The sequence below is a fragment of the Chaetomium fimeti genome (assembly GCF_033439085.1).
Source record: "Chaetomium fimeti strain CBS 168.71 chromosome Unknown B0H64scaffold_5, whole genome shotgun sequence".
Lineage (NCBI taxonomy): Eukaryota > Fungi > Ascomycota > Sordariomycetes > Sordariales > Chaetomiaceae > Chaetomium > Chaetomium fimeti.
Genome location: NW_026944333.1, coordinates 3318892 through 3342090, shown reverse-complemented (window position 1 = coordinate 3342090; position 23199 = coordinate 3318892). Strand labels below are relative to the sequence as shown.

The 23199-nt window shown below is 56.3% G+C and overlaps 7 protein-coding genes across 7 annotated transcripts; 4 read left to right on the top strand and 3 right to left on the bottom strand.

Moving 5' to 3' along the window:
• The first annotated feature begins 1850 nt into the window (after positions 1 to 1850).
• On the top strand, positions 1851 to 3409 carry B0H64DRAFT_197332 (pterin 4 alpha carbinolamine dehydratase-domain-containing protein). The gene is made up of 3 exons (XM_062799189.1): positions 1851 to 2327; positions 2486 to 2548; positions 2680 to 3409. The coding sequence occupies exons 1-3, from the start codon at positions 1980 to 1982 to the stop codon at positions 2944 to 2946; spliced, it is 678 nt and encodes a 225-aa protein (XP_062658401.1). The 5' UTR covers positions 1851 to 1979; the 3' UTR covers positions 2947 to 3409.
• B0H64DRAFT_197342 (C-4 sterol methyl oxidase) lies at positions 3409 to 4822 on the bottom strand. Its single transcript, XM_062799190.1, has 4 exons — positions 4580 to 4822; positions 4408 to 4513; positions 4207 to 4350; positions 3409 to 4154 (listed from the first exon to the last, which is right to left on the bottom strand). Exons 1-4 carry the CDS (start codon positions 4594 to 4596, stop codon positions 3501 to 3503), a joined length of 921 nt encoding a protein of 306 aa, XP_062658400.1. The 5' UTR covers positions 4597 to 4822; the 3' UTR covers positions 3409 to 3500.
• Positions 4823 to 5376: 554 nt separating this feature from the next.
• B0H64DRAFT_425495 (ATP synthase regulation protein NCA2-domain-containing protein) lies at positions 5377 to 8446 on the top strand. The gene is made up of 3 exons (XM_062805687.1): positions 5377 to 5867; positions 5942 to 7629; positions 7685 to 8446. Exons 1-3 carry the CDS (start codon positions 5851 to 5853, stop codon positions 8032 to 8034), a joined length of 2055 nt encoding a protein of 684 aa, XP_062658399.1. The 5' UTR covers positions 5377 to 5850; the 3' UTR covers positions 8035 to 8446.
• A 913-nt stretch (positions 8447 to 9359) lies between these two features.
• Positions 9360 to 18696, top strand: B0H64DRAFT_443918 (Sec63 Brl domain-containing protein; the record flags this gene model as incomplete). The annotated part of the gene is made up of 6 exons (XM_062806745.1): positions 9360 to 9392; positions 9494 to 9761; positions 9830 to 10108; positions 11558 to 16847; positions 17020 to 17541; positions 18519 to 18696. 6 exons carry the CDS (start codon positions 9360 to 9362, stop codon positions 18694 to 18696), a joined length of 6570 nt encoding a protein of 2189 aa, XP_062658398.1.
• B0H64DRAFT_197266 (uncharacterized protein) lies at positions 18422 to 19631 on the bottom strand. The gene has a single exon (XM_062799188.1). It carries the CDS (start codon positions 19429 to 19431, stop codon positions 18736 to 18738), a length of 696 nt encoding a protein of 231 aa, XP_062658397.1. The 5' UTR covers positions 19432 to 19631; the 3' UTR covers positions 18422 to 18735.
• A 201-nt stretch (positions 19632 to 19832) lies between these two features.
• Positions 19833 to 21810, top strand: B0H64DRAFT_418576 (uncharacterized protein; the record flags this gene model as incomplete). Its single annotated transcript, XM_062805327.1, has 3 exons — positions 19833 to 21121; position 21375; positions 21652 to 21810. The coding sequence occupies 3 exons, from the start codon at positions 19833 to 19835 to the stop codon at positions 21808 to 21810; spliced, it is 1449 nt and encodes a 482-aa protein (XP_062658396.1).
• Positions 21811 to 21840: 30 nt separating this feature from the next.
• B0H64DRAFT_401931 (synaptobrevin-domain-containing protein) lies at positions 21841 to 23196 on the bottom strand. Its single transcript, XM_062804192.1, has 2 exons — positions 22961 to 23196; positions 21841 to 22876 (listed from the first exon to the last, which is right to left on the bottom strand). The coding sequence occupies exons 1-2, from the start codon at positions 22996 to 22998 to the stop codon at positions 22204 to 22206; spliced, it is 711 nt and encodes a 236-aa protein (XP_062658395.1). The 5' UTR covers positions 22999 to 23196; the 3' UTR covers positions 21841 to 22203.
• Positions 23197 to 23199: the final 3 nt, after the last annotated feature.

Here is a 23199-nt window from a genome sequence, read left to right as displayed (position 1 = left end):
AAAGGTCGAGAGGATCGGGCTGGTGAGTGCAGAACGTGCTATCCCCGGAAGTGGTGATGCCTGGAGGTTGATGGAGGTTGACTGATCGAGGTCCCTTTCCCTTGCTCAAGCTTCCCGCCACTCCCGTACCCGTATGCGCATGCAAAACGCCCTCGCACTCGGCCCTCACTGGGGGACTCGAAGTGCCAGCAGCGGGATATCTTTGCCTGTATAGGCAGCAGCGATCGAAACACACTGCAATCGCGCATGTCTCCTTTTGCGCATCTGCGGTATTTCGCCGGGCGCCACTGGGCGAGAGAGGACGGCGATGGTAATGTGTGGGGAGTATGAAGTGTAATATGGGCGACGGCCCAGAAAAGGAAATCAGTCACCACTCACCAATGCTGGCGTTGTTCGACATGCTGTAACCGCAGTTCCTGACTCAGCAGCGTGAAGCAACCCACTTGCAGACGTCGAGACGAGAGAGCTCCCGAGTTTGAGCTTGGCTGGTAATTAGGTAAGGGAGCAGCAGCGCTGCTGACGATGGATGCTCCGGCTCGTGGCTGAACCTTGTTCTTATGTTATGTCAGCACCGCGTACGGGTGAGGCGGCGCAACCTGTTTTGGGAAACGAACTTGGCTTCGCGACTAAAATAATCCAGTGGCTGGGTCAGAGTGGACGCGACGCAGCGCAGCGGTTGCCGATTTAGGTTTGAGAACTCTGGATGCAGTCTTGCTAGGAGTCGACTGTGTGTAAGATGGATCGATGATTGCGGTTTGAAGACCCTGGTCTTCGATAGGTGCTTAGGTAAATGTGGAGGACGGAGAACGGGAGCAGTGGTGCAGAACAGGACGGTTCGTAAAGTTCCTGCTGCGCGGAGAACTCGGACCAGGTTAATCAGTGCGACCTTCGAGGAAGATTATCCGAAGCTCAGGTCTTTTGGCGTGGCGATGGCATCAACGTGATCCGGGTTGATGAACGGTTCGAATGTTGCGTGCTTTGTCAGCAGTTGTGGGATGGCAGCGAGGTGCTCTCGGGTTTTGGCGCGACGCGGGGTGGAAACGCCGGCGGGATGAGTCCGTCCACGAGGTTGGTCTTGGCATAAGCGAATAATTTCTTCCGATCACCGACAGGAATGGACAGCCCCATTTTTCGGTGAAACCCCACCGCTCGGTGAAGAACATCTTTCGACGCAAGTCTGCGCAGGTCATCACAGCTTCAGCCCTGCATCACATGAAGTCTTGCCGCAACGCTTTGTCCTCGGGGGAAGGATAACGAAAAAAAAGGGAGGATAACCGAAATAATTACGAATACGCAGACCGCAGAGCCGAGTAGTAATGTGATTCCATGCTCAATTTCCCCAAGCTGGGATCAGTCATCCAGACTCCAACGACGGGGATGTACTTGAGAGCAACATCAACCATCCGGATGGAGAGACCCTTCCCTTTTGAGCCATGCAACCGTTTCGATGACTGAACATTGACAAGCACAACGTAAGGACAGCAGCGGCTCAAGAGTGAGAACTTAAGCTCTACGTCCCGGGAAGGAGTCCTTTCGGGGAACAAAACCAGCGTGACCGGTCGACAACGATTCGCGAGACATGGCCTGTAGATCATCTCCTCCTCCTCTTCGCACTGCCGGTTTGGGGTTACGAGGCTGATAAGACCAGGAACATTAGACATAGAATCCACGATATGCAGCGGGATTTGGGACGTCTTCTGATATGCTTGTACCCATCTTTACCTTAGCATGTGATTTGCTGCTGCTCCGGAGCTTAAAGCGAGTTGTTTACCGTGTTTGGTAATTATCAGGGAGAGCTGATGGCTCCGTTTGAGGATTGGAATTGATGTGGTTGTAAAATACCATACAGACTTACCGAGTCCCGCAACTTTGGTGGCTCGACGGTGTATTGGATTTCTCCAGTTCACTGTGTAAGAAACTCAACTCTTGTTTGCCTCTTCCGAAGCACCATCATCCCGGAATAATTCAGCACCTTCAAAATGCGCTCATCAGTCATCCCAAAATTGAGGCCAGCATCACTCATCAGCTGCCTGCCGAATCAGTCAGCCAGACATTTTTCCAAACTAATCACCCACACATCACGAGCCACGAGCACAGCACAGCATCGGTATCTTCGACCGCTTAGCCGACGCTTCACTTCTACGACCGCCAAGTCGATCACGATGGCTGGTAACCTGGAGCCTCGATTCTCAGCCGATGCGGACCCAGTAGTACTTGAAACATTCCTATCCCCTCTACTTACAACGAATGGCGGGCGATGGTCCCTCACGATGGAGGGACAGGCACTCGAGCGCGAGTTCAAGTTCAAGACGTTTGCCAAGACATGGGTGAGTGACATCACCGAGCTCTATTTGTTTATTCCTCTTTGTACACTATTAGCAAAATACATTTATCCTTCCCCCGTGTACATTGTCCCCGTTAAGCGAGATAATTCGAGGCGGCCATGACAAAACCGGGGCGTTCACGAAACTAACAATATCACCAGGATTTCATGACAGCCGTGTCTCTCCAGTGCAAGCTCAAGAGCCACCACCCGGAGTGGTCAAATGTATGCATGCCATAACCGCCCCCGAGCCCGGGTTCATCCTCCCCACCAAACCCCCTCCCGCTCCCCGCGCCCCAACTTCCCAGCTTCCACTACCCTCCCCTTGACTCTCTAACCACGCCCTACCTCCCCAGGTGTTCAACACGACCTTCATCCGCTGGACGACCCACCACCCCAAGGGGCTCTCGGAGAAGGACATCGAGCTGGCGACGATCTGCGACAAGCTGGCCACCGACTTTGGCGAAGTCGCTGTCGAGAAACCCCAGGGCCAGCAACAAGAGCCGCAAGAACAGCAGCAGCAGCAGCAGCAGCAGCAAGGAGAGGCAAGCGGCTTGTCCGGCCTGGCGAACAGGGCGGTGAAATCTGCGGGGGATTGCTGCGTTCCCAAGAGCTCGAAGTGAGGCATCCGTTCAGAGGGCGCTCTCTCGACGACCCAGCCCGAGGCGTAGATGGGGGAGATGGGGGAGATGGAGGAGGGGAGCTCTGAACTCGACGCTGCGTTGCTATTCATCCTTTTTGGTTTCAACGCCACACCGAGACATACCTGAAGAGCAGTATCGCAACGAGATTGTAGGACACGGTGTATTTGTTCTTTTGTCCGAATTAAAGTCTGATAGTGTAATGCCATATATACAAACGGGTGGGAAATATTAGGATTAATGGACCGCCAGCCAACAACGCCCCTCAAGACTGCGTCGTCCCTATCTTTTTGCCTTCGTAGCAATTGATCTATAGCCCCAGTTCTCGTGTGTTTCGTCATCACAGATGTCATATCCACCTTGGATGTGTCCCCAAGTGGTCCTCTTCCTTCAAGCCCTGCCAATGTCTATCCTTCTACGACGGGCCGGCTCAAGTATCGTCCGTCTCTTTCTCTCACCCCCAAGATGTTGTGTCAATTGAAGACGGTCACATGCTCGTCATGCACGCTTTCGTCTAGTAGAGGGAGGCGTGTCATTTACTGCGCCTTCTTGGCCCGGATCTGGGCCAGCTTCTTCTCGCGACGCTGCTTGCTAGCCGCCTCACCGGCCTCAGTGTCGAGGCAGTAGTCCCACCAGCGGAAGCTGGAAGCGTAGTTGCCGATGAAGCGCTCGTGGTGCAGGTCGTGGTGGTCGGCACCGGCCCAGAAGGGCAGGATGCGGCGCAGACTCCAGGGGAAGTCGTAGCCGGAGTGGGCGTCAATGGCCTGGAAGAGGCGGAGGACGATCCACAGGTACATGGTGATGAGGTGCAGCTCGCCCGTGACCGAGACCCAGATGATGGGGGTTCCGACGATACCGAAGCCCAGGAGCATCACTTCGATCGGGGACGCGTACTCAGCGGCGAGGCCGAACGGCGCGCTGTAGGTGTGGTGCAGCTTGTGGATCGACTTGTAGAGAGGGCCGTAGTGCAGCGCCCGGTGCATCCAGTAATGCCAGGCATCCTCAACGGCGAAGAAGACGGCGATTTGCATCGCAATCTTCCAGGCAGGGGGGAAAGGGACGCCGTAGTCCAGGCCGAAGTAGGTTGCAACAGGGTGGAATAGCCAGATCTGGGGAAGCTCGACGGTGCAATGGCTGAGGAGGACGAGACCGGCGCACTCCCACTGCTCCTTCCATGTCGGTACCTTGGTCTAAAGCGCTGTTAGCGTACACCCGGGTTTCGAGATTGACGGGGGAACTGACATTCTGAAGCTTGTATTTGTTGAAGAAGGGGATGGCGTCGATGATCATCCAGGGCAGGGACCGTCCAAAGTAGACGAACTCGTGCATGACGAAGCTCATGATACCCGTCGCAATCGTGTCATTCTGCATCCAGAGATACCAGGCCTATGACCGAGTTAGCCAATCTGTTTGTCTGTGGGAAGACGTCGCGGTTTCACGTACGGCCCAGAGGCGCTCGAAGACGTTCAGCTGAACATTGTACTTGGAAACCTCCTCGAAGACGGTCGTGATGGAGGCCGATGAGCTCAGACCGGTAATGGTCGAGTTCCTGCATTGCGCCGTGTCAGTCCAACCTGGCGCGCGACGCGTCTGCTCGTGAATTGGGGGGACTTACAGGACTGCGGACGCCATCTTTGGCGGTGCCGATAGCCTGGTTGCGCGAAGGCGGCGTTCTAAAAGGAAAAGGAAGGCACGCAGATGAAGGTTTAAACCGCTGGCAGGCGCGCAGGAAAGAAGGAAAAGAAGACCACCTCGTAGGTTGATGATCCGTTGCTTTGGAGTGGTGTGAAAGGAGAAGCAGCAAAAAAGGGTCAGGGGTGAATGGATTTTTATTAACAATGGAACTGTTGGATTCAGGTCCGCTGAGCGAGTCGCGCCAGAATCGGCCCACCTGGGAAACAAGCGATCCGTCTCCCGGATGCGCCAAGTGGGGCTGTGGATCCCGGCTCATTGGCCGCCCGAGATCAGTTGAACGCTGAGCCAAAGCTCCCGCTGACTGGTGCCTGCCAAGACCAGAATAACGGATAGGTGCATGTGAGTATGCAAGTCCCCGCGGGTTCACCGCAAAGCCGGCCAGGATAGGAACTCGCCGAAGTGCTTCTCATGATGAGGAATTCTGCGAAGGGCTAAGTAGAGCATTCTCAAACACGGAGGCAGCCCTTGATAGAATATCTCCAAGCCATGTATACTTATTGAGCTACATTACGACGAAAAGTTAAGGTCCCGGACTCCTGTCCATGTCACTGGTTAACCGGATATAGATATGCAGGTATTCGTACTTCTTAAACCATACTGCGTACCGAAGCACGTGCGAAGGTAGGTACTGACAGTACAGATTACGGTCAGCTGCCGTCACTTGGTTTGAGACCTTGGAGCAGGGCTATGAAGTCATAATCAAGATTTGAAGCCGCAGCCCGACCAAGTCTTGCATTCCACGTGGACGCCGGTTGTTGTTTGTCTCGTGCTGTCCCAGCAAAATTTCCCATCTAAAAGTGACCCGACAGGAATTATTTTCTGCGTTTTATTTTCCTGCAGTTTTCCTGCGAAAAGACGCAACGATTCCCTTCGTTTTCTGTCCAACGGGCATGATCTCACTTTTTTGGACTTCTTTGATAATTGGGTCGTTAACCCAGGTCCCCCACAACAACCAAAATTGCTTGGCCCTAGAAGTGCCCCTCGGAGCTTGCAACACCCGGCCCAACTAGATGACCTGATCGGACCATCAGCCCATCAGTGTTGTGAGGGTTCTGAGTTCTGGGGTCATCCAACTCGCCACTTTGACGCGTACCTCTTTTGAAGGGCGGGAACTGCTTTTTCTAAGGCGCATGCACAGCCCAGCCTTTGGTTTCGGGAGTTGCGAAACCTCGGTTGGGGCATCATATCACAATGTCGATTGTGGCCGAGTTCGTACTACCCCAAGACCTCCCCCGTCTTGGAACATCAACATGGTTACCTAACTCCGATATCCCACCTGCAGCCAGGTCCGCCGTCTGGATGCACGCATTGACCGGGTCTCTCTTGTGCCCTTAACACATGTGCAGGACCGCGATGCCGAGTTGCAAGCCGTCGACGGCATCGCCACCTCGGCACTCGCTTCGCCTCGCCTCAACGAGCTTCTAGGCATCGTCAAGGCCCTGTCGTCTGGCTCCGTTTCGGGGGCTCATCTGTCGTCACCGCGGATTCAGAGGCTACTCCTCCAATCCGGCCTGACGGGAGAACTGCCCTCGGTCGAGCTCCTCGAGGCGAAGAGCCAGTATGAGACCGACGTCGAGTGGCTCCTGGTGGGTAAGGCTACCGTGCAGACGTACGGTCTCCTGATGAGCACCCTCCTCGACCAGATCATTCCACTGAGCGATGACATTTGGTACTGGGACGAGGTTATGACCTCTTACCCATCCAGCTTTGTTTATGCTGTGCAGACATCGCCGTTGCGTATGTGGAGATGGTCAAGGGAAGTATACTCCGACAGCCTGGATCGATTCCAGCGCCTGTATCGTGATGAGCTCCCTGGCCCGGCGTCCGAGCCCGAAGGCATGTCCTCCGCACAACAGGACGAGAGTGACCCCGACCGCAAACCGAAAGGGTTCAGGACACTGTACCCTTCGCTGTCCGGACACTGGCGCCAATTCTATGGAATTGTTAGGCAAAGTGTCACGGAGCGGTCCATCGCTGATATCCAACGCAAGATCCTCTCTCGTGTGGACATCGGTCGATCAGAAGCCCGCTACAAGCAGAAGCGGTTGCGCAGACTCCGGGAAATGACAGCAACCGGACTGGGCGTGCTCATGGACGAGGGGCTCAATTTCGGCACCACCGAGGAGACACAGAGCGACGAGTGGAAAAGCCTGCTGGAGCGGAGCGTCGCCCTCATGGACATGATCCTGCAATCCGTTGTCTTCTTAGACCTCTCCGTCTCGGAATTCGAGGACAAGGTATTCAGTGGCGTTGACGAAGACCCCGAACTGTCGATTCACATCGAGGACTCCCACCCGGCCGAGAGACCCACCGTCCTCGCGCGACGGCTTCTTGGACTGCTCCAGAAAGGATTGCCCAACCACCGCGTCGCCATCACGGACCTCGCCGATGAGCATGGACGGCCGTCGAGAATTGTCAGATACTGGCTCCCGGCCGCCGCTCTCCTGGTTTCGTCCTCCACGATCCTGCGTATCCTCATCAACAGGCAAGACGACATCGTCAACTGGGTCCGTGATTTCGGCGCCACCGCCCGCGACTTCTGGTTCAACTGGGTTATCGACCCGGTCCGCAAGATCATTGGCACGATTCGGCACGACTCCAACAGCGAGATCGCCATCATGAGCCGGGACAGCCTGAAGGCCGACCGTGATAGCCTCGAAAGGATGGTGGTCGAGTTCGCCATGGATAACCCCGATATTGCCGTTGGAAACTCCTCCATTACCGAACTCGAAATTGGCGAGATCCGGTCCAAGGTCAAGGCCGGGGATGTGACGCCCGTTCTGAAGGCGTACGAGAAGGACCTGCGCCGACCGATCGTGGGTGCGATCAAGGGGGATCTCGTTCGGTCGTTGCTAATCCAGGTGCAAAAGACCAAGGTCGACCTCGAGGTGGCTATTAGCGGGATCGATGCGCTTCTGAAGAGCCAGGAGTTGGTGTTTGGCTTTGTTGGCTTGACTCCTGGTGTTCTCGGTATGTTTCGTTCTTGGTCATCGCCTCGACCCCTATTCTTTCTAACAGGTTTCAGTCTCGATCGGTGTCTTTCAATACCTCAGAACGGTCTTTGGCAGCCGCAAAGGCATGCGTCAGGGCCGGCAGGTCAGGCGCAGCGTTCGGGTGTTGCGCAAGATCGACCGGATCCTGTCCGAGGCCACGACATCGCAGAACAACATCATCTCGTACCGCGACCACGGCCTCTTGGTGTGCGAGGTTCATGTCCTACGCGGGTTGGCACATAGCGTGCTGCCCGGTGACGTCGAGAAGGAGTTCATCGAAGACCTAGACGAGCTGGCCAACCTCAAGGGGATTCAAGTGCAGATGAAGGCCCTGGAAAGGATCCGATGGGCCTATGCCGAGTGGTTGGGCAGGATGAAATAGGGGTTTGCTTGGGGTGAGGGCAGACGGAAAGTGCGTCTCTCTATGTGATTCATCTCAGCCAGCGGACAGCATTCTGGACGGGAGCATTGGGTACAACGGTGTAGCATTTTCAACGCATGGGAGGCGCATAGGTTACGATTAGAGCCACCAAGAGAGCAAGAGAGGCGATTGTGCAGAAAACAGCTGCGAGGGGGGCGAGGGGGAGTGACCAAGTGATCGACGTGATACACCAAGCGCCACTCTATATCAAACAGGACATTGTTTTCCGAGAGGCGGGAATGGCGGTTTCATCCTCCGCATGCGGTAATTTAAAAGCCTTCTTCATGTTGGAACCCAAGCCGACATCGCTGAAGCATTGTTCGAGTAGAGTAGGTACCTAGGTAGTTGATCTATAATCCATACACATAGATGTACCTAAGTGCTGATCCATTACTTTGGTGTACTGTGTACGGTAAATACAGGAGGACACGTTCCATGCGGCGTTTCGATACCCCTGTGGGGCAATTGACAACGGACCCCTGAAGCCCGCCGAGCCCGCCTGTTGCCGGGCCTGGATGCGCCACTTCAACAACTTTGTCTCATCCAACACCCAAGGCAGGACCCCGGTGCGCCAAGACCCTGAGACGCTCTGCATCTGACACGACTTGTTGCGGCTCACCTCCTCGGCAACAATCAAGGGTTGACTTGTTGACATCTCGAATCCAAAGAGTTGCACTTTTTGATTGTTCACTGATTCGGCAAGGCCAAGAGGATCTTGCGGCTCTAAACGGGGCTAAGGCATCCATTCTTCAACAACCCAACCCCCCTGACCACCGGAAAACAGCCGGCGCCTTGGTTCTTGGTTCCAGGCTTCTGTCCTCTGCAGGTGCGTCAGCTCCGTGGCCCCGGCGATCCACCCCGTTCTTGTCCCGTCGTCCCCAAACTCTCGTCTCCTCCGTCGCCAGCCATTGTTTCGTTTCCGATCCAACTTCAACTTCTATTGTGGGAGCAGCAGTTTTACCACACGCAGCAACAATCACCGAACTCCCCGTTGCCTATCATATTCACGACCGAAAGCGGCACACAAAACACGCAACAACTACCCGCAGAAGGACGGCAACACTGACTTGTAACCAGCCTCGGCCTCCGTCGCACCTCGAAACCCGCAATTCGCTGGGTCGGCTTCCGGATCTTGCTACCTATTGCGGTCGGCACACCGAATCACTCGATCCTTTTCTACCGCGGGCTTATTTCGCTTCGCTCGGGCTCTCAACACGAACCGCCCCCCCTGACACTCGAAACAAGAACCCGTCCCGAAGCCGGCGCGGTCCATTATAGCCTCCATAATGTCGTCAAACAACAGAAACTATGATTTCTTGGTAAATACACCCTCTCCGGTGCCTCGCAATCGTCGGCCCAGTACTTCTAAACGTTACGCGCAAAATGTGGCCATGGATACTGACACTGGCGGTACCAACAGATTAAGCTGCTGCTTATCGGAGACTCGGGTGTGGGCAAGTCATGCTGTCTGCTACGCTTTAGCGAGGACTCCTTCACTCCCTCTTTCATCACGACCATCGGTATCGACTTCAAGATCCGGACGATCGAGCTCGATGGCAAGCGGGTAAAGCTCCAGATTTGGGACACGGCCGGGCAAGAGCGGTTCCGGACCATCACGACGGCGTATTACCGGGGCGCGATGGGGATCCTGCTGGTCTACGACGTCACCGACGAGAGGTCATTCAACAGTGCGTTACCCCAAACCCACAACAAATCCCTATTCTTGCTACGTGACTGACCGCCGTTCCTCAAACAGACATCCGCACGTGGTTCGCCAACGTGGAGCAGCACGCGACAGAGGGCGTCAACAAGATCCTGATCGGCAACAAGTGCGACTGGGAGGAGAAGCGGGTGGTGTCGACGGAGCGCGGCCAGCAACTGGCCGACGAGCTGGGCATCCCCTTCCTCGAGGTTTCCGCCAAGACCAACAACAACATCGACAAGGCCTTCTACAGCCTGGCCGCCGACATCAAGAAGCGCATCATCGACACATCCAAGCCAGACCAGGCCGGCGCTGGGCCGGCGGTGAATGTCGGTGAGCAGAGCGGGGCCGGGGGCGGTGGGAAGTGCTGTTAGGCGGTCTGAGGGAGGGGGAGGTGGGAGGAAGGGGAGCAGGGTTGGTTGGTTGAGTGTACCTCGGAGCGGTATGGCATGGCACGCACCCGTCACGACAGCTTTATGACGAACCATGATGATCTCGAAAGCGCTATTTCCGAAACCCCTTTTTTCACTCCATGTGTAGACAGCCGTTTTGGAGCCGCTCTACCACGACCTACGCCCACTACGGAGACACGCATGCAACGATCTCGATTACTGGATTCCGCCTACTCAAGTTACCACAACACCACCGGCGGGAGGCTTTTGCGGTATCTCGACAGGGCGCTCTAGGGAATCAAGAGGGGAGGAAGGATAAAGAAGAGCGGGCGGCGGGGTGGGTGACAAACGATGGTCGGCCGCACCAAAGCGAGGGGAAAGGGCGAAGAGCTGTGGATGAGGATGGCCGCTTTACGGTTGCCTGGTTTTTGGTTCCATCTGCGCGGGCCCTTCTCGTCTCGTTTGTTTCGGTTCTATCATTTGCAGAGACGCATCTCTCGACTCGGCCGGCGGGGAGAGGGGACAAGTACCTCAGTAGGCAAGCCATCGAAGGGTTAGGCATCAGAGTAGAGTGCGGGGTGCGGAGAACGGGGAGCCGGGAGCCGGGAGCAATAGGTATTCTGGGCATGGAGTTTGGGGCTTTTCTTTTGTATGGACGTTTGGTACTAATACATTATTTCTTAAACTTGCTTTTTGAATGCTGTGTTGTGCGGTGATCGAGACCGGCCTCAGGTATCCGTTCACTCTCAGCCGTTCCACCCCCCCCCCCCCCCCCCCCCCCAACCTCTCTCCCAAAGCAACCTTGAAAGGAATGTGCCATGTGCCAAACGGTTGCTGGGGTATGTAACCGAAAGGTACGGTACGGGACAGCGTTCGTTTCAACCTTCCCGAGGAAACGCGTTTCTACAGAACAAGATCCGCACCACACCATCAGAGTGCCCGAGCTTTTCTTCCGTACACGATACCGTGGTTTCGACTTTTTTTTCTAGGGAAAACCGTCCAATACCCTTTTCGTTATTCGTACATTGGTGTTCTCAAGATTAATTTGTGGGGCATGCTTGTGAAATCCACTGAAATGGCACCCAGGGGCCCGCTGCGTTCCCCGGGCTGAGTCAACCGGGGGGCAGCGCTTCGCTCACTCATTCCCCGTCGGGCAGCTCTTGCCGTGAGGGAAGAAAGACAAATACCTTCCTATCTGGTCTACTAATCGGCTTTTACACTGCGATATCTGAATTTAGCGCTCTGAATTTTGTCCATTTACAAATCTCAACATCCGGCATCTCTAAAAATCAACTGCCATCAAAGAACAACCACTCCAATTTCACTCACACACAAACGACAACAATGGCGGGGTCAATACCACCACCAGGAGGCTGCTCGACCATCACAGAATGGCGCGCCCAGGCAGAAGCTATGAAGACTGCCGTTGCAGGGTTGCCAAATACTCCTAGTCATGAAAACACAGATGAGCTAGACTGGGACGACGACGAGATCGACAATGCATATGAGCCCCGGGATGGGCCTCGGGATGTCTGGGACTTCATCTCGGATGATGAGCTGGACGAAATCGATTTTGACAGCGGCGATCTGTTCGATGGTGTCGAAGGGGAGACCTCTAGCGCCTTTGATGCTCACTGGTTGGTGGCCAGATGCGCCGACATCTCCTCCCGGAAATCGGGCCTCACATCCAGTGCCTTGCAGGACCAGATCATGGACATCCTGGGCACCAGCAGGCCTGAGGGTGAACTCCAGTCATCATTAACAGACCTGGTGGGCTTCGACGATCTGGACTTCATCATCGACTTGGTCACCCACAGGTCCGAGATTGTCGCCTCGGTGGCATCGGAGAGCCTACGCGATGAGGAGACTGGCCAGGCTCCAAAGCTGCTGACCAAGGCTCAAAGGCGAGAGGCACTCCGGCGGAAAGACGCCGAACACAAAGCTGCTCCTCTGGCTGCGGTGCGCGAAAAGGAGGAGGATTACCCCCACGTTTACAAGACATACAAAGCCGGCAACACCCTAAGTCACACTGGTGCCAAATACAAACTACCGGTTGGCAGCCAGAGGCTGGAGTTTGAGAAATACGAGGAGTATGCGATACCAGCCGGAAACCCGGGCAAGCTCTGGCCCGGTCAGAAGCTCGTCAACATCTCGGAGATGGACGGGTTGTGCAGGAACACGTTCAAGGGATACAAGACACTCAACCGCATGCAGAGTTTAGTGTACCCAGTGGCGTACAGGACGAGCGAGAACATGCTCATCTGCGCCCCGACAGGTGCCGGAAAGACGGACGCAGCTATGCTCACGATTCTACACACCATTGGCCAGTACCTGACGCCGAGTCCCTTCGAGAACCACTCGACCACCGACTTCGCCGTGCAGGCGGAGGAGTTCAAGATTGTCTATGTTGCGCCCATGAAGGCGCTGGCAGCTGAGATTACTGGGAAGCTCAGCAAGCGGCTAGCATGGCTCGGGCTGCGTTGTCGCGAGTACACGGGCGACATGCACCTGACAAAGTCTGAAATCGTCCAGACGCAGGTCATTGTCACAACGCCCGAAAAGTGGGACGTTGTGACGAGGAAGGGGACTGGAGACACGGAACTGGTGCAAAAAGTGCGGCTGCTCATCATCGACGAGGTGCACATGCTCCACGATGAGAGAGGTGCCGTGCTCGAGTCCCTGGTCGCTCGAACGCAGCGGCAGGTCGAGAGCACTCAGTCGCTGATCCGGATCGTTGGCCTGAGTGCCACGCTACCCAACTACATTGATGTAGCCGAGTTCTTGGGCGTCAACAAGAGGGCTGGACTGTTCTACTTTGATGCCTCCTTCAGGCCGGTCCCGCTCGAGCAACACTTCATCGGCGTCAAGGGCAAACCGAACAGCAAACAATCCCGGGACAACATCGACCAAGTGGCTTTCGAGAAGGTCCGCGAGATGTTGGGGCGGGACCACCAGGTCATGGTCTTCGTTCACTCGCGACGAGATACCCAGGCAACTGCCAAGATGCTCCACGAGAAGGCCGTCGACGATGCTTGCGTTGGCTTGTTTGACCCCAGTAATCACGAAAGGTTCGAGATGGCTATGAAGGACGTCAGGTCAACCAAGGCCCGCGAGCTCCGGGATCTTATACCCAAGGGTTTGGGCATTCATCACGCCGGCATGGCTCGGTCCGACAGAAACCTTGTGGAGCGCCTGTTTTCGGAGGGTGTCATCAAGGTTCTCTGCTGTACGGCCACGCTTGCCTGGGGTGTCAACTTGCCCGCCGCGGCAGTCGTCATCAAGGGAACCCAGGTGTACAGCGCCCAGGACGGCAAGTTTGTTGATCTTGGGATCCTTGACGTCCTGCAAATCTTTGGTCGTGCTGGTCGTCCACAGTTCGAGGACGTCGGCATCGGCATGATTTGCACTACCCATGACAAGCTCCCCCACTACCTCACGGCTGTAACGGATCAGCTGCCTATCGAGTCTAGGTTCTCAGCCAAGCTTGTCGACAACCTGAACGCCGAGATTGCCTTGGGCACCGTCAACTCAGTAAACGACGCCGTGAAGTGGATTGGATACTCGTATCTGTTTGTCCGCATGAAGCGGAACCCGATGGCTTACGGTATCGAGTGGGACGAGTTTCAAGACGACCGCTCTCTGATTCTGAGACGACGCAAGCTAGTCATTGAGGCGGCCAGGACGCTCCAGAAAAACCAGATGGTCATCTTCAACGAACGCACCGAGGAACTGCGCAGCAAAGATATTGGTCGGATTGCCAGCCAGTTTTACATCCAACACACCAGCATACAAATTTTCAACTCGCTCATGAAACCCAGCTCCGAGGAAAGGGATATCCTGATGATGATCGCGATGAGTGGCGAGTTCGACAACATCCAGTCGAGGAATAACGAGGCTGACGAGCTGACCAATATGAGGAAGAACTCTCACTTTGTCCCCTACGACATCAAGGGTGGGATTGACCAAGCGCAGACGAAAACCAACATCTTGCTGCAATCCTACATCTCAAGAGGCCAACCGGAAGACTTTGCACTCACGAATGATTTGAATTACGTCGCCCAGCAAGCCGGGCGTATCTGCAGGGCTCTGTTCATGATCGCACTTAACCGACGATGGGGCTACCAGTGCTTGGTGCTGCTGACCATGGCCAAGTCCATCGAAAAGCGTCTATGGGCCTTCCAGCACCCTTTCCATCAGTTCGACCTCCCGAGACCCGTTCTGAGCAACCTCGATATGAAAGACTCCCTGTCTATCGAGTCCATGAGGGAGATGGAACCAGCGGAAATCGGGAACCTGGTCAACAACTACAAGATGGGCACCAAGATCTCGAAGCTCCTCGACAATTTCCCAACGTTGAGCGTTGAGGCTGAGATCGCGCCTCTGAACCGCGACGTCTTGAGGATCAAACTCTATCTTACGCCTGAGTTCCGCTGGAATGACCACCTTCACGGGACGTCTGAGTCGTACTACATCTGGGTTGAGAATTCGGACACGTCTGAGATTTACCACCACGAGTTCTTTCTTCTTAACCGGAGGAAACTCTACGATGACCACGAACTCAATTTCACCATCCCGCTTGCCGACCCACTCCCGGATCAAATCTACGTGAGAGCTGTCTCTGACCGTTGGCTCGGCGCCGAAACGGTGACGGCCGTCTCCTTCCAACATCTTATCCGGCCCGACACGGAAAGCGTCTACACGGAGCTCTTGAACCTCCAACCATTGCCAATCTCGGCGCTCAAGAACCAGGCGCTGGAAGATATCTATGCCCAACGCTTCCAGTTCTTCAACCCCATGCAAACCCAGCTGTTCCACACGCTATACCATCGCCCAGCCAACGTTCTCCTCGGTTCACCGACAGGCAGCGGCAAGACTGTCGCCGCCGAGCTGGCCATGTGGTGGGCGTTCCGCGAGCGGCCCGGTTCCAAGGTTGTGTACATCGCGCCCATGAAGGCGCTGGTGCGCGAGCGTGTCAAAGATTGGGGGGCTCGCCTTGCTAAGCCGCTGGGCTTGAAGCTCGTCGAGCTAACGGGTGACAACACTCCGGATACACGGACAATTCAGGATGCCGACATCATCATCACTACGCCCGAGAAGTGGGACGGTATCTCGCGTAGCTGGCAAACCAGAGGTTACGTCCGCAAGGTCAGTCTTGTCATTATTGACGAGATTCACTTGCTGGCGGGAGACCGTGGTCCGATTTTGGAGATTATTGTGTCCCGCATGAACTACATTGCGTCGTCCACCAAGAACGCCGTCCGGCTTTTGGGTATGTCGACGGCGTGCGCCAACGCTACTGATCTGGGCAACTGGCTGGGTGTCAAGGATGAGGGTTTGTTCAACTTTCGACATTCGGTCCGCCCCGTACCGTTGGAACTCTACATCGACGGCTTTCCCGAAGTGAGGGGTTTCTGTCCGTTGATGCAGTCCATGAACCGACCGACTTTCCTGGCGGTTTTAAACCACAGCCCTGAAAAGCCCGTCATTGTGTTCGTCCCGTCTCGTCGGCAAACTCGCCTTACCGCCAAGGACCTTATCAACCTTTGCGGCATGGAAGACAATCCGAGGCGTTTCCTTAGCATGGATGAGGATGATCTCCAGCTGAACCTCTCGCGTGTCAAGGACGAGGCGCTCAAAGAGGCGATCAGCTTCGGTATCGGTCTGCATCACGCTGGTCTTGTCGAGTCGGACCGTCAGTTGGCGGAGGAGCTCTTTTTGAACAACAAGATTCAGATCCTCATCGCTACCAGCACGCTTGCTTGGGGTGTCAACTTGCCCGCTCATCTCGTCGTCGTCAAGGGCACGCAGTACTACGATGCCAAAATTGAGGCCTACAAGGACATGGACTTGACCGATGTGCTGCAGATGTTGGGCCGTGCCGGTCGCCCACAATTCGACGACTCAGGTGTTGCCCGCATTTTCACGCAAGACTCGAAGAAGGACTTCTACAAGCACTTCCTGCATACGGGTTTCCCAGTCGAGTCTTCGCTCCACACGGTGCTCGACAACCATTTGTGTGCCGAAATCTGTGCCGAGACCATCATCACGAAGCAGGACGCTCTCGACTACCTGACCTGGACCTTTTTCTTCCGCCGTCTCCACAAGAACCCGTCCTACTACGGCCTCGAGATCTCTGCCGAAGAACACAACTCAACCACCGCGCAACAGATGGCCAACGAGTTCATGATATCTATGGTCGATTCCTCGCTGACGGAGCTGACTGATTCCAAGTGCGTTGAGGTTTATCCCAACGGCGACGTCGACCCAACGCCCCTCGGCAAGATCATGAGTTACTACTATCTCTCTCACAAAACCATCCGCCAGCTCGTCCAAAAGGCCAAGCCCCAAGCCTCGTTCCTGGATGCCCTCTCATGGATGTGCATTGCGACAGAATACGACGAGCTCCCGGTTCGGCACAACGAGGACCTCATCAACGCCGAACTGTCCCGCAACCTCACCTTCCCGGGTACCGCCTTCGACCTGCCCATGTGGGACCCCCATGTCAAGGCCTTCTTGCTCCTACAGGCACACATGTCGCGCATCACTCTGCCCATCACAGATTACGTCGGCGACCAGACCAGCGTGCTCGATCAAGCGATCCGCATCATCCAGGCCAGCATCGACGTCATGGCTGAGCTGGGCTACCTCAGCTCGATGCTCCAGTTCATCCGCCTCCTGCAGTGCGTCAAATCCGCCCACTGGCCCGACGAGAAGCCGGATTCCATACCCACCGGCGTGGCTACCGATCCCGAATCGGAACCACCATCCGCCCAAACCACGATATCGGCGCCGGCCAAGGGAACACCCAAACCCGCCCGCCCCCCAACCTCCCAAACCCGGCCCCCCCCCCAGAGGCACCCCATCCCTCCCCAAGCTCAACATCTCAGTAGACGACGTCAAAACCGGCTCTGTAACGGTCAACCTGCGCCGCCTCAACCCCGTCACGGAGCGCGAGGCGCGCATGCATGCGCCGCGCTTCCCCAAGCCGCAGACCGAGGGCTGGTTTGTCGTCGTCGGCGACTTTGCCCGCGACGAGGTCCTGGCCGTGAAGAGGGTCGGGTGGCGGCCGGGGAATAATAATAATAAGACTGCTGCGAGGGATGGGCGGAGGGCGGTCGTGGAGGTGGGCGAACGGCCTGCGGCGAGGGCCGTTGTGAAGGTGCCTGTTGATGGGGGTGGTGAGGGGGGAGAGGGGAGGGTGGTGGATGTCATGGTGCTGAGTGATGGGTATGTGGGCATGGAGTGGACGGTGAAGGGGGTGCGGTTGCCCTCGGCGCCGACGGTGGATGCGGGTGTGGCGGAGAAGAAGGGTGGTGGCGGCGGCGGCGGTGGTGGTGGTGGTGGGGGGGGGGTGGTCGGGGGAAGGAGGGGCTAGTATGTAGGGGTGTGTTGGCTGGGTTATGTCGGTGTTTGTTGAAGGTATGGCAGTTACCTTCGTGTATCCTTGACATGAGGTACTAGCGATGGCGTATGATGTTAAGCAGCACTTTGGTGAGAAATGAATGGCAGAAAACTTTGGCCAACGTCTCTTTCTTCAGAATGACGAAACACATGCATGGATACGTCAAGCGGTGTCTAATATGTATCGAGACAGTCAAACACCCTCGGGCGTGTGTTCACTCCTCTCAGATGACGTGCTTGTGACGTGCGCGCGTCGTTGAGTTGATGGACTGCTGCTGGCCCGGATGGTTATGCCCGACCAAAGGTAAAAATGGAAGGGGGGAAAAACATCGCAAGGAGACAAAAACATTGCACGGGGAGAGAGATATTTCAGCTCACTCCACCGCCGCGTACCCGGGCTTCCTGGCGTCTGCCACAAATCAGTCCTCGGTGGCACTGGTGTTGACCAGGAAAGCGAAACATCGACTGAGGCCCAGAATCAGGATGCTCACCCATTTGATGAGGACACCCCACAAACTGAGCACAGCTACAGCAGATTGATTGCACCCCCTGACCTCCCTGTTCTTCCCTCCCCTTTCGCGGTCACCATTTGCCTCTCGCCCTTCTTTTTCCCCCGTCGACGACAGGCACTCCCACTCACCACCATGATTCAAAGGACCAGCTGGCGAGAAATCGTCGATGTAATTGATAGAGAACTTCTCCTCGATTGGTGCCGCCGCGGACCGCCGGTATACGGCGAGAGCAATGGGCCGCTCAACATGAGCTCTGGCATAAATACCACTATGCTTTGGCACAGGCTGCTACTCTACACACAGAAAGAATCCCGAAGCGCTTAAAACTGAGACAAAACCCTTCCGCAAGACCACGCACATCGGCGTGGGCGGCTTCGGCCTCGTCCGGGGCCCTAGGGGAACTTGAGCGAGCAGGCGGAGGCGGTGACTATTGAGAAGTGTTGGTGGGGGCGAGTACGAGACCGTTGCTGACCTGGAGGCGGATGTGCAGGAGACATTGGGGGATGGGACAGACGGGTTTTACAGGGTTGAAGTTGATAGCGAGAGGGCGGTGAGAGAGCGGAAGGAGGAGTGTATGGAGTACACGAGGGCGGGTGGCGTGGATGAGTTTCCTTGAGGCTGAATGTATCTATTTTTTCATGAAGGGCTGGGTTCATCATCCGGTAGCACCCGACCCGAGGTATTTTTCCAATTTCCCGTCGCCAAATAGCTCCTGTCGGATCTTGGACGCCTTCTTCTTCTCCTCGAGGGCCATCTTCCTGACCTTCTTAGCATCAAGCAGCTGCTCCTTCTTCTTGGGCGGTGGCAGCCCCTTGGGCACCTGGATGCCGATGCCAAGCTTGTCGTCTTTCACTTTGGCTTTGACGGGGAACTTGATACCTTGCTGCTCTGAACCGAGCCCCTTACTGGCGTCGGGATCCCACCCGTACGTAGACAGGTAGGCGAGGCCCATACGGGAACGGTCCAGGGCCGACGGGGGTTGTGAGTGTGGGAGGCAGACCTGGTGTGCGAAGGACTGCGCGTGGGTGCCCCTGTCGGTCTTGAGCGGTAGCTTGCAGACGGTGCATGTTCCGTCCTGTAATGATTCGCCTTCTGAGACGCTACTGCTTGTAGGCGGTGCTGACTTGGGCCGGGTGACATCCTCGGAGAGGACCATGCTGAGATAGACATCGGCCACGTTCTGTTGCGGTTTGCCTGCTGCGGTATCATCGACTGATCTGAGTTTTCCTCCGCCCGACGCCGACACAAACGCTATCGGTTTTCTATGCAGTCCAGCTCCAAATGGGCGCTGGTGTTGAAGAGGGATCTCATCATAGTCGTCGTCGTCGCCGTTATTTTTGGGAGATGTCATTGTTGTGGGTTTTACTTCCGAATTCTAAGTTTAGATTTTCTTGTAAGAAAAGAAAAACGAATGAAACCTAGAACAGAAGGACCAATTCAAGATGGTACTTCCATCATCTCGGATGCTCTTGTCAGATGGAGATAAGCGAAGCTTGGTGTTGGTGGCAACAGAAAGCTTCTAGAATGCGGCCTCCCTCTCCCTGAAGACCCACTGAACATACCCCTGTTCTCGATCGTGGCACCCGCTAAAACGACACGCCCCACATGCGATTAGGGGCACCAAGCACCGACGTCAGCGCGCCCTGCCTCAGCTCGATCCTGGATCAAACCCTTCATCCGACACCTCCCAAACATCACCACCACAAACAACAAACCCAACCAATGCCCCAATAACACCGCCGCCTCAAAAAAATGCCGATCCCCTTCCTCGCCTCCCTCTACTTCGACGGCTACCCGCCCTGGCTGCCGGACCCCTACCTCCTCCTCAAATACAGCACCGCAGCGGCCACCATCACGCTGACAAAATGGTACACGGGCGGGCGGACCAACACGGCGGAGCGCAACATGCACGGGCGGGTCGTGCTCGTCACGGGCGGCACGTCGGGGATCGGGGCGGTGACGGCGTACGAGCTGGCGCGACGCGGCGCCCAGGTCGTGCTGCTGACGCGCCTGCCGCCCACCGACGCGTTCCTGGTCGAGTATGTCGACGACCTGCGCGCCCGCACGGGCAACAACATGATCTACGCCGAGCAGGTCGACCTCGCAGACCTCTACAGCGTGCGCCAGTTCGCCACCCGCTGGATCGATAACGCGCCGCCCCGCCGGCTGGATATGATTGTGCTGTGTGCCGCGACGATGGTGCCGCCGGGTGGGAAGCGTGTTGAGACGGCGGAGGGGGTGGAGGTGACGTGGATGGTGAATTATCTGGCGAATTTCCATCTGCTGGGGATTTTGAGCCCGGCGATCCGCGCCCAGCCGTTCGACCGCGACGTGCGGATTGTAATACCGACCTGCTCGAGCTACATCGCGTCACCGAAGTTGGATGCGGAGGTGGAGAGCAAGGACTGGACACCGCAGTGGGCGTATTCGCGGAGCAAGCTCGCGTTGATGGTCTTTGCCAGGGCGTATCAGAAGCACCTGGACTCGTATAAACGGCCGGATCAGCTGCCCATGACGGCGAGGGTGGTGCTTGTCGATCCTGGGCTGGCGCGCACGCCAGGCATGAGGAGATGGCTTTCAAGGGGGTCGCTGTTGGGGTTGTTGCTCTACTTGATCTTCTACGTTTTTGCTTGGCTGTTCCTGAAGAGCCCTGAGATGGCGGCGCAGTCACTGCTGTATGCGGTAATGGAAGGCAGCTTGGTGAGCGTGCCCGGGGGCAGGTTGATCAAGGAGTGTATGCAGATGGACTGCGCACGGAAAGATGTGGACGACGAAGAGGTGGCCAAGAAGCTGTGGGAGTCGAGCGACAAGCTGATCGAGCGAGTCGAGAAGCAGCAGGCAGTCAAAAGGGCCAAGGCAAAAAAGGAACAGGAGAAGAGAGAGGAGGAAGCCAAGAAGGCGGCCCAGGTCGAAGAGATTGAGTCTCTAGTCGGAGCTATCACCAGGAGCAAAGCCAAGTCGGCGAAGGTGACGGCGAAGGGGTCTAACGAGGCGCCCAAAAAGAACGGAAAGAAGGGAAAGTCTGCTGGGAATAACGCCAAGTAGTCAGTCTCGGAGTTGGCGATCGACTTGTTTACACCCCTGAATGTTCGGGGAGAGCACCCGGAGCTCCATCAGGATGGAACCGGCCAAGGACCCACTCGTCGTCGGTATTTCTGGAGCCGGCAGGCGGGGCCATCGAATCGGCAATCAACTGCACGTGAAGACAAGACGGGACGGACGTCATTGATGGGACGAGGATCTCTCCCGCAACACCAAAAGCATCACATTCAGCATGCAAATATCGAGGTCGAGGGTAACAAAAACTACTATCCCGGCGCATCGCAATCACTCGGCTATTTTTGCAAGCAGCCGACCCGATTGACTCTGATTGAGAAGCTTGACAAGCCGAGTTCAATCAACCTCGGCAAACACAATCTTAGGATACCAAGACCACTCTCGCGAACTTATTACCACGTCCACAATGGCAGCAGCCTTCGAGATACCGCCGCCGGCACCAGCAGCAGCGCCCGCACAGGAGTTGATGGTTCCCTGCCAGGCACTCTGGGGGCAACAAACACAGCGTCCACAGTACAACGCCTCCCATTGCCACCCTGTATTTTTCACAAACAAGCTGCGCCGGCCGCCATTCACCATTTTGCCAGGCCCGGAGTCCAGCCCGGTCGTGCACGGCTACGTCTACCAGGAAGGGCTGCGGGGGGTTGATAAATCGGCAGGGCCGCGGCTATGAGGAGAGGGGGGCTGTATTATTATCTCGGAGGGCGCTGGAGGAGAGGTTCAGTTGGCCATGCTATAACCGGATCGGGTGCACAGGCTTCTCACATGTACAGAGGTGCGATTGGGGGGGTTACGGGGATTTAGAATATATGTAATTCAACTTGTCTGCAACAGCCGATCTAAAAAAGGAAGGGAGGCGCAAAGTCCGCAAGGTATTCCCAAGTACGAATATACACAATCAGTAGTAAAACACAACTCGAAATGCTCCCGCTTCCGTCAAGAAAGCAGTGGCCTGGCCTATACCGTAGCACAGCCGAATTCCAACCCCCCCAAACGCCACGAACCCTTTGATCAATTGAACCCTACCTCAAGTCTGACCTGTTCAGACCACGCACCCACCCATCCCCTAATTCTTGACCGACACCACGATCGTCGCCACGATCAGCACGACCACAAACGCCAACAGCGCCATCAGCTTCACATTCTTCCACCACATCCGCCTCTTAATCCCCCGACTACGCACGCGGAACTCACTCGCGCCCTGACCCAGCCGATCCGTCTTATCAACAAGCAAATCAATACGCTCGCCGCGCTCGAGCAGCCCTTCGATGTTGCGGGTCATGACGCCGCGCACGTCGTCCATCTCGCGCCGCACGTTGCCCAGCGCGTCGTCCCGCCCCGCCGCCGTCGTCCCGTACTCCACCATCAGGCTGCGCGTGTCGCCGTTGAAGCTCGCGCTGCCGTAGTGGGGGAGGTCGGCAAAATCGGTGGATTCGGGCGGGTAGGCGGCGAGGAAGCGCCGCCGGAGCTCGACCAGGAAGCCGAAGGAGATGCGCCGGTTGACGGCGGCGGAGTCCGAGACGACTAGGTAGGTGAGCCCGCCTGCGCTGGATTGGGTGGCGGGGTATTCGGAGGGGGAGGCGGCGATGTAGTGGATGTGGTGGGTGCCGTGGGTGTAGGTCAGTTTTTGCGGGGAGCTGTGGTCGATCTTGGGGAGGATGAGGGCGGCGAGGGACGAGGTTTGGGAGGACGAGGTGGTGCACTCGGCGAGGATGGTGGTGTTGTAGGCGACGCATGCGCTGTGGAGAGAGAAGAGGGGTGGTTAATTTATCTGGTGGTGTTGCGGCTGGCATCGATTGGTACCTGAGGGGAGAGGAACGTACTAGAGCAGCGGTGTCGCCGGTGTGGATGAAGACGCCATTTTGGATTGGATTACTGCGTTGCCTGTATAGTGTCGCGGGTATTGGGTGTGGTATATCTCCCCCCCCCTTTTTTCGAGATGTCACTTCGGTTGGTTGCAAGAGGCGACTGGATCGGGTTCGCGGTTGGGAGAATGGAAGATGGAGGATGGAAACCGCTGAGCCGCTCTCGCCGCTGCACAATGACGGAGCAAGGCAGCGAT

Coding starts and splice junctions, on each gene's coding strand:
- B0H64DRAFT_197332 (XM_062799189.1), top strand. CDS start 1,980: ATGCGCTCATCAGTCATCCCAAAATTGAGGCCAGCATCACTCATCAGC. Junction 2,328..2,485: donor AGACGTTTGCCAAGACATGG/GTGAGTGACATC, acceptor CAATATCACCAG/GATTTCATGACAGCCGTGTC. Junction 2,549..2,679: donor ACCACCCGGAGTGGTCAAAT/GTATGCATGCCA, acceptor CTACCTCCCCAG/GTGTTCAACACGACCTTCAT.
- B0H64DRAFT_197266 (XM_062799188.1), bottom strand. CDS start 19,431: ATGACATCTCCCAAAAATAACGGCGACGACGACGACTATGATGAGATC.
- B0H64DRAFT_197342 (XM_062799190.1), bottom strand. Junction 4,351..4,407: donor TCTTCGAGCGCCTCTGGGCC/GTACGTGAAACC, acceptor ACTCGGTCATAG/GCCTGGTATCTCTGGATGCA. Junction 4,155..4,206: donor ACAAATACAAGCTTCAGAAT/GTCAGTTCCCCC, acceptor ACAGCGCTTTAG/ACCAAGGTACCGACATGGAA.
- B0H64DRAFT_425495 (XM_062805687.1), top strand. Junction 7,630..7,684: donor CTTGACTCCTGGTGTTCTCG/GTATGTTTCGTT, acceptor AACAGGTTTCAG/TCTCGATCGGTGTCTTTCAA.
- B0H64DRAFT_401931 (XM_062804192.1), bottom strand. CDS start 22,998: ATGGCGTCTTCATCCACACCGGCGACACCGCTGCTCTA. Junction 22,877..22,960: donor CCGGCGACACCGCTGCTCTA/GTACGTTCCTCT, acceptor CTCTCTCCACAG/CGCATGCGTCGCCTACAACA.